This window comes from Lepidothrix coronata, unplaced genomic scaffold (assembly GCF_001604755.1).
Source record: "Lepidothrix coronata isolate B3197 unplaced genomic scaffold, Lepidothrix_coronata-1.0 Scaffold345, whole genome shotgun sequence".
Lineage (NCBI taxonomy): Eukaryota > Metazoa > Chordata > Aves > Passeriformes > Pipridae > Lepidothrix > Lepidothrix coronata.
The window spans coordinates 306518-313837 of record NW_016690525.1 but is presented as its reverse complement, the minus strand read 5'-3'; the positions used below and the strand labels follow the sequence as shown (position 1 = coordinate 313837).

At 59.5% G+C, this 7320-nt stretch overlaps 1 protein-coding gene across 1 annotated transcript in view; it reads right to left on the bottom strand.

Moving 5' to 3' along the window:
• EPPK1 (epiplakin 1) overlaps positions 1–7098 on the bottom strand; it is a 28391-nt gene extending 21293 nt beyond the window's left edge. Inside the window, exon 1 of the mRNA XM_017838549.1 lies at positions 4–7098. Within this exon, the coding sequence (XP_017694038.1) occupies positions 4–7098 (7095 nt within the window). The remainder of the gene's footprint in view (positions 1–3) is intronic.
• Between the last annotated feature and the right edge of the window lie 222 nt (positions 7099–7320).

Below are 7320 nucleotides of genomic sequence, written 5' to 3'. Positions count from 1 at the left end.
GGCGATCTGGGCCTCGAGCAGGCGGATGCCGTGGTCCCTGACGATGAGCTCCTTCTTCATGGCCTGGAAGAGGGACATCTTTTGCCCTGTGTAGGGGTGGGTGTATCCTGTCACGGCTCTCTCTGCACTGAGAAGTTTCTTTTGTAGTTCGCTGCCCACCAGCCCGGCTGATACGGCCTCGTCCACCGACAGCTTCTGGTTGTTGACCGGGTCAATGATGAAGCCCGTGGCCGCCTGCGCCTCCAGCAGCACCAGGGCCGTGCCCTGCCTCAGGATGCCCTTCCACATGGCCTGGTAGATGCTCATCTTCTCCATCCTGCCGGGGTCGGCCTTGGAGGGCACCAACACGCCGGCGATGCTTCCGGTTCCCTCGAGGTATCTCCTCACACTGTCCATCTGTGCTATTTCCTGAGCCGTCTCTTTTCCTTCGTGGAGTTTTTCTATGGTTTCCTCTGTAATTATTTGTGCACTGAGCAGTTCTGACGCTGTTATTTGTTGCCGGATTCCCTGGAACCAGACATCACTTCTGTCCTCCTCTTTTTCCCTGATGATCTTTAGTATTATCTCAATGATTCCCTGCAGTATATGTTGAGATTCTGCTTTGTATTTTTTCAGCAGTTCTTTCCTTTTCTCCTCCGTGATGTACTCGGAGCAGAGAAGTTCCCACAGAGATAACACTTGTCCCTTGTATTTCCCCACGGGCACTTGGACCATTGTACACAGCAGGGTGTTCTTTGTCTGCTCGTCGATGTAGAAATAGTCGTCCTGCTTTTCCAGGACCTGCAGCAGGTACAAGCCGCTCTCCCTGTCCTTGGCACACCTCTGCAGGAGCTGACTGTAGCTGATCTTCTCGCGAGTGTTGGGGTCTATGAAGCCTTTGCTGCCGTGGTCTGGGTCCGAGAGCAGGAGGAACATGTCCTCGTCCAGGTGCCCACGCCGATAGGCCACGTCCAGGGGCAGGCGGTGGCCGTGCACGGGGTCAACGATGCCGCCGGTGGCGAGCTGGGCCTCGAGCAGGCGGATGCCGTGGTCCCTGACTGTTCTCTTCTGCCTCACGGCCTGGAAGAGGGATATTTTATCTCCCGTTTGAGGATCCGTGTATCCCGTCACGGCTTTCTCTGCCAGCAGCAGCGGCTCGTGCAGTTCGCTGCCCACCAGCCCGGCCGACACGGCCTCGTCCACCGACAGCTTCTGGTTGCTCAGGGGGTCGATGAGGAAGCCGGTGGCCGCCTGCGCCTCCAGCAGCCCCAGCGCACACTGCTCTGTGAGGAGGCCCTTCTTCAGTGCCTGGTAGATGCTCATCTTCTCCTTCCTCGGTGGGAGAAGAACCCCGGCGATGCTCCCAGTGCCGTCCAGGTACCTTTGGATGCTGTCCCTCTTTGTGAGGGCGGCAAGTGTGAGACTCCCATCGTGCAGCTGGTCCAGGGTTTTCTTGTCGATTATCTCGGAGTTGAACAGTTCTGACACCGACACCTCCCCCCGCAGTCCTTTGACCTTGAGGGCTTCTGCTCTTTGCTCCGTGTCCTCGATGATTTTTAAGATGAGGGATATCAGATTTTCCAGCGTCAGGGTTTTGCTTTTGTACTGCATCACCAGCTCTTTCCTTTTCTGCTCCGAGATGTAGTGGGAGCAGAGCACTTCCCAGACGGAAACCGTTTGGCCCTTAAACTTCCCAACCTTCACCTGGAGGGGCTTCGAGCGCAAAGCCTGTTTTGTGGACTCGTCGATGTAGAAGTACTTCCCTCCTTCCTTGACAACTTGCAGCATGTACAGCCCAGTCTCGGGGTCTTGGACGCACCTCTCCAGCAGCTGCATGTAGGTCAGGTTCTCGTGGGTGTTGGGGTCGAAGAAGCCCTTGGTGTCATCGCTGGGGTCGGACAGGACCTGGTTCATCTCCTGGTCGAAGTAGCCCCGTTTGTAGGCCACCTCCACGGGCAGGCGGTGGCTGTGCACGGGGTCGATGATGCCGCCGGTGGCGATCTGGGCCTCGAGCAGGCGGATGCCGTGGCTCTTCACAATCAGCCCCTGGTTCATGGCTTCGAACAGGGACATGGGGGCTTTGGTGTAGGGGTCGGTGTAGCCCGTCACGGCTCTCTCTGCGCAGAGCAGCTTTTCGAAAATCTCCCCTCCGATCAGACCCTCCTTTAACGCTTCCTCCACGGAAAACCTCTGGTTTTTCTCAGGGTCAATGATGTAGCCGGTGGCTGCCTGCGCCTCCAGCAGCACCAGGGCAGTCCCTGGCCTCAGGATGCCTTTCCACATGGCCTGGTAGATGCTCATCTTCTCGTTGCTCGGCTGTATAAGGACCCCTGCTATGAAATTGCTGCCCTCCAGGTACCTGCGGACAGACTCCATCTCAGTGACTTCTTTGACTGTTTTCTTCCCCTGGTTGAGCTCATCGAGGGTCTTTTTGTCTATGAGTTGGGACTGGAAGAGGTCACTGGCAGATACTCTTTTCCGCAGGCCCTGGAATGCAAACTTCTTGCCTTGTGCCTCAGTCTCTTGGATGATCGTGGTGATAATCGTTGTGATCTCCCGCAGCACTTCAGTCTTCTCATCTTTGTACTTTTGCACCAGCTCCCTTCTCTTGCTGTCTGAGAAGTATTCGGAGTTGAGGAGGTCCCAGACAGACACTGTCTGTCCCTTGAACCGCCCCACGTTGACGCAGACAGTCACAGATTTCAGCACTTCCATGGTCTGCTCATCCACACAGAACATGGAGTTTTCCGACAGCGGGAGGAGCCACAGCCCCGACTCGGGCTCGCGAATGCACCGCTCCTTCAGCTGCTGGTAGGTCACGTTCTCCTTGGTGTTGGGATCAAAAAAGGCCTTGGTGCTGTCGTTCAGCTGAGACAGGGTTTGGTTCATGCCCTCGTCGTAGAAGCCGTACCTGCACGCGGCCTGGAGAGGCAGGTGGAGGTGGTGGATGGGATCGACCACCCCTCCCGTGGCCAGCTGGGCCTCCAGCAAGGGAACAGCCTCTGCCAGGGGGATCAGCTCCTTCCTGAGCGCTTGGCACAGGGAGATGGAGCTCCCTGTGTAGGGATCCGTGTACCCCGTCACGGCCCTCTCGGCGAGGAGGAGTTTCTCGGTGAGCTCTTCGCCCACAACAGCCGCTCTCACAGCGTCCCTCACGCTGAGCCTCCGGTTCGTTGCAGGGTCAGTCAGGTATCCTGTGGCTGCCTGAGCCTCGAGCAGCCTCAGAGCAGCCCCAGGGAGGAGGAGGTTGTTTTTCATGGCATCATAGAAGCTCATCTTCTGTTTGGACGCCTCTATGAAGACGCCGGCGATGCTGCCCGTGCCCTGCAAGTACCTCTTCACGCTCTCCATCGCAGCCACTTCCTCAGGAGTTCTTATGCCCTGAGCCAGTTCTTCAAACGTCTTCTCAGAAATGATGCCAGTGTCCAGCAGCCAGACCACGGGGACACTGCCCCGCAGGCCCTCCAGGGAGATCTGGGTCCGGGCCTTCATCTCCATGTCCCCCACGAGCCTGAGCACAAGAGCGACCAGCTGCTGCAGCGACAGCTCCTCGGAGCGGAACCTCTCCACGAAGTCGCTCCTCTGCTCCTCAGTGAAATACCCTGAGTGGATGAGCTCCCAGAGGGAAACCCCTTTCTCCTTCACCGTGGTTTCCTTGAAAATCCGTTGGATTTGCTCATCGGTGTAGGCAGGAGCAGCTGTCTGGGGCAGAGGCAGCAGGTGGAAGCCGGAGACGTCGTCCTTCTGGCAGTGCTGGATTAGCTCAGCGTAGGTCACGGACTCTTTGCTGTCCGGGAGGCAGAAGGCTCTGTGCTCGTCACTGGGCTTGGAAAGGGCCTTGCTCGTGTCCTCATCCAGGCACCCTCGCTGCTGGGCCGACTCCAGGGGGATGTGGTGGCCACACGCGGGGTCAATGATGCCTCCTGTGGCCATCTGCACCTCCATGAGCTGCATGGCCTGTTTGTCCGTGATCAGGCCCTTCTTCATTGCCTGGAAGAGGGAGATCTTCTTGCCCGTGAAAGGGTCCTTGTAGCCCGTCACGGCCCCCTCCGCGTGCTGCAGCTTCTCGTGGACGTCCGGGCCGATGACTCCCTCCCTGACAGCCTCGTCCACACGGAGCTTCTGGTTGTTCACGGGGTCGATGATGAAGCCCGTGGCAGCCTGGGCCTCCAGCAGGGGCAGGGCTACTCCTGGCACCACAATGTTCTGCTTCATGGCCTCGTAAATGCTCATCCTCTGGTTCGATGGCTGGAGCACAATCCCCCCGATGCTGCCCGAGCCATAGAGGTACTTCCTGACAGAGTCCATGCGCAGGACTTGCTCTGGCGTGACGGATCCCTCCAGCACCTTCTCAAACAGGGCCCTGTCGATGACGCCCGTTTCCATCAGGTGGTAAGCACTGACGCTGCCTCGCATGGCTGGGAACTTGATGGGGGCCCACTTCTTCATTTCCTCCTCCAGCAGCAGTCGGATTTGCTCCAGGCTGAGCTTCCTCAGCTGGAAGTGGTTGAAGATCTCCCGGCGCCTCCCCTCACTGAAGTACTCGGAGTTCAGCAGGTCCCACACAGAGACCTTCTCCCCCCGTAGGCGCCCGAACCTGACGGGCAGCCAGGAGCTCCTGAACACCTGCCTGGTGGCCTCGTCGATGAACTGGCGCTTCCTGCTGTTCAGAGGGAGGAGGCAGAGCCCGGTGGAGGGCTCGGTGATGCACTTCTCCTTCAGCTGCAGGTAGGTCAGGTTCTCGTGGGTGTTGGGGTCGAAGAAGCCCTTGGTGTCGTCGCTGGGGTCGGAGAGGATTAAATTCATCTTCTTGTCGAAGTAGCCCCGTTTGTAGGCCACCTCCACGGGGATGCGGTGGCTGTGCACGGGGTCGATGATGCCGCCGGTGGCGATCTGGGCCTCGAGCAGGCGGATGCCGTGGTCCCTGACGATCAGCTCCTTCTGCATGGCCTGGAAGAGGGAGATCTTGCTCCCTGAGTAGGGATCTCTGTAGCCGGTGACTGATTTCTCCGCAGCCAGCAGCTTGTCGTAAACGTCCGGGCCGATGACGTTCGCCCGCAAGGCCTCGTCCACGGAATACCTTTTGTTGGCAGTGGGGTCAATGACAAACCCCGTGGCAGCCTGTGCCTCCAGGAGGATCAGAGACGTCCCCGGCCTTAGAAGTCCTTTCCTCTTTGCCTGGTAGATGCTGATCTTCTCCTGGGAGTCGGGGAGCAGCAGCCCCGCGATGCTCCCTGTGCCCTGCAGGTACTTCCTGACCGTGTCCATGCCCACAACTTCTTTGGCTGACGTTTCACCCTCCTTGAGTTTCTTGAACAGGTCTTTGTTGATAATTTCTGAGCTCAGGAGCTGGTCGGCCGTCACCTGGTCCCTCAGGCCCTCGAAGGTGACGTTGGCAGTGGCAGCCGTTTCCTCGAGGGCAGCTCTGACGGCCTCACCCAGCCCTTGCGTGGAGAGAGCTCCCGACAGGAACTGCTGGGCGAGAGCAGCTCTGCGCTTGCCCGGGATGTGGTCAGAGAAGAGGAGTTTCCAGAGGGACACCGACTTGCCCTTGAACTTCCCTACAGAAATGGGCACCCGGGTGTTTTCCAGAGCCATTTGGGCCCTGTGGTCAAAGAAAAGGGGGGTTCCCTGGGATCCTTCAGCGCCGTCCCCACCAAGTGGCAGCAGCAGGAGCCCCGTGCCAGGGTCGGTGACGCAGCGCTGGAGCAGCTCCGAATAACTCATCTTTTCCTTGGAGCTGGGGTCAAAGTACCCTTTCACGTGGTCGGGAGGGCTGGAGAGGAGCTGTCTGGTGGCCTCATCCAGGTACCCCCACTCGCAGGCTGTCTCCGTGGGGACACGGAGGTGCCTGCCTGGAGCAATCACACCCCCCGTGGCCATCTGAGCCTCCAGAAGGCAGAGGCCGTGGTCCCTGGGGACAAATCCCTTCCTGACGGCTTGGAACAGGGAGAGCATCTCCCCGGTGGAGGGGTCTCTGTATCCAGTGATGGTTTTCTCAGCTGAAGACAGTTTCTCATGAAGCTCTGGGCCGATAAAACCGACCCTGACAGCCTCATCCACTGAGTAGGTTTTGTTCTTCAGGGGGTCTGTCAGGCTGCCGGTGGAGGCCTGGACTTGCAGGAGCATCAGAGCAGCACCAGGAACAAGGAGATGCTCTCTCAGTGCTTGGTAAAGGCTCCTCTGCTCCCCAGAAGGCAGGACAACCCCGGCCACACTCCTCGTCCCACGCAGGAACTGCTGGACGACGTCGTTCTCTGCCAACTCCTGTGCAGAGACTGTTCCCTCCTCGAGGCCTCGGAACACGTCGTGGCTGATGATGCCGGAGTCCCGCAGGTCCCTGCTGCTCACCCTCCCTCCCAGCCCCGGGAATGTGATTTGCAGGGGCAGGAGGAGGAAGCCCGAGGCCGGATCCACGACACACCTCTTCCTAAGCTCCGAGTAGGTGACCTTCTCTGTAGTGCTGGGATCGAGGAACCCTCTGCTGTCCTCATGGCTGGGGTCAGAGAGGTGCCGGCTCATCTCTTCGTCCAAATATCCCCTCTCACAGGCCACATCCACGGGCAGGCGAGCGCCGGTGGCCGGGTCGATGACGCCGCCGGTTGCCATCTGTGCCTGGAGCAGCCGCGTGCCCTGCTCCCTCCCCACCAGCTCCTTCTGCATCGCCTGGTACAGGGGGATTTTCTCTTCTGTGTAGGGGTCCAGGAAACCAGTGGCAGCTCTCTCCGCTGCCAGCAGCCTCTCCTTCAGCTCCAGCCCCACCAGCCCCAGGCGCACGGCGTCTGCCACCGAGACGCGCCGGCGCGTCACCGGGTCGGCAACGGAGCCCGTGGCTGCCTGGGCCTCCAGGAGGCTGAGGGCCGGATCCAGGCCCAGGAGGTGCTCTCTGGTGGCCTCATAAAAGCTCATTATCTTCTTTGAAGCCTCTACATACACGCCAGCAATGCTGCCAGCTGCCTCCGAGGGCTCCCCGGGAGCATCCGGCCCCGCCGCGGCCCCGCCGGCTGCTCTCGGCTGTTTGTGCGGCATCGCCTCCTGGCACAAGCGGCTTTTCCCTGGCGTGTCTTCCCCGGGAAAGCTGGGGACAGCGTGGCCATTCACCGCTGGCTTGCTCTCCATCCTCCCGCTGCAGGTCTTCCACAGGACTCTGGAGAGAGGGGGGAGAGTGGGAAGCGTCAGTGAGAAACCAACTTCTTTGTGCTTTGCATGTCAAATACAGGGAAATCAGAAGGATAAACACCCCCCCCCCAGGCGGGAGGAAGCGACAGCCAAAGGCTGAGCATGTCTGAACATGATGTGCCATCCCAAGGGGTCTGGCCAAGATCAAAGGGTTGGTGGAGG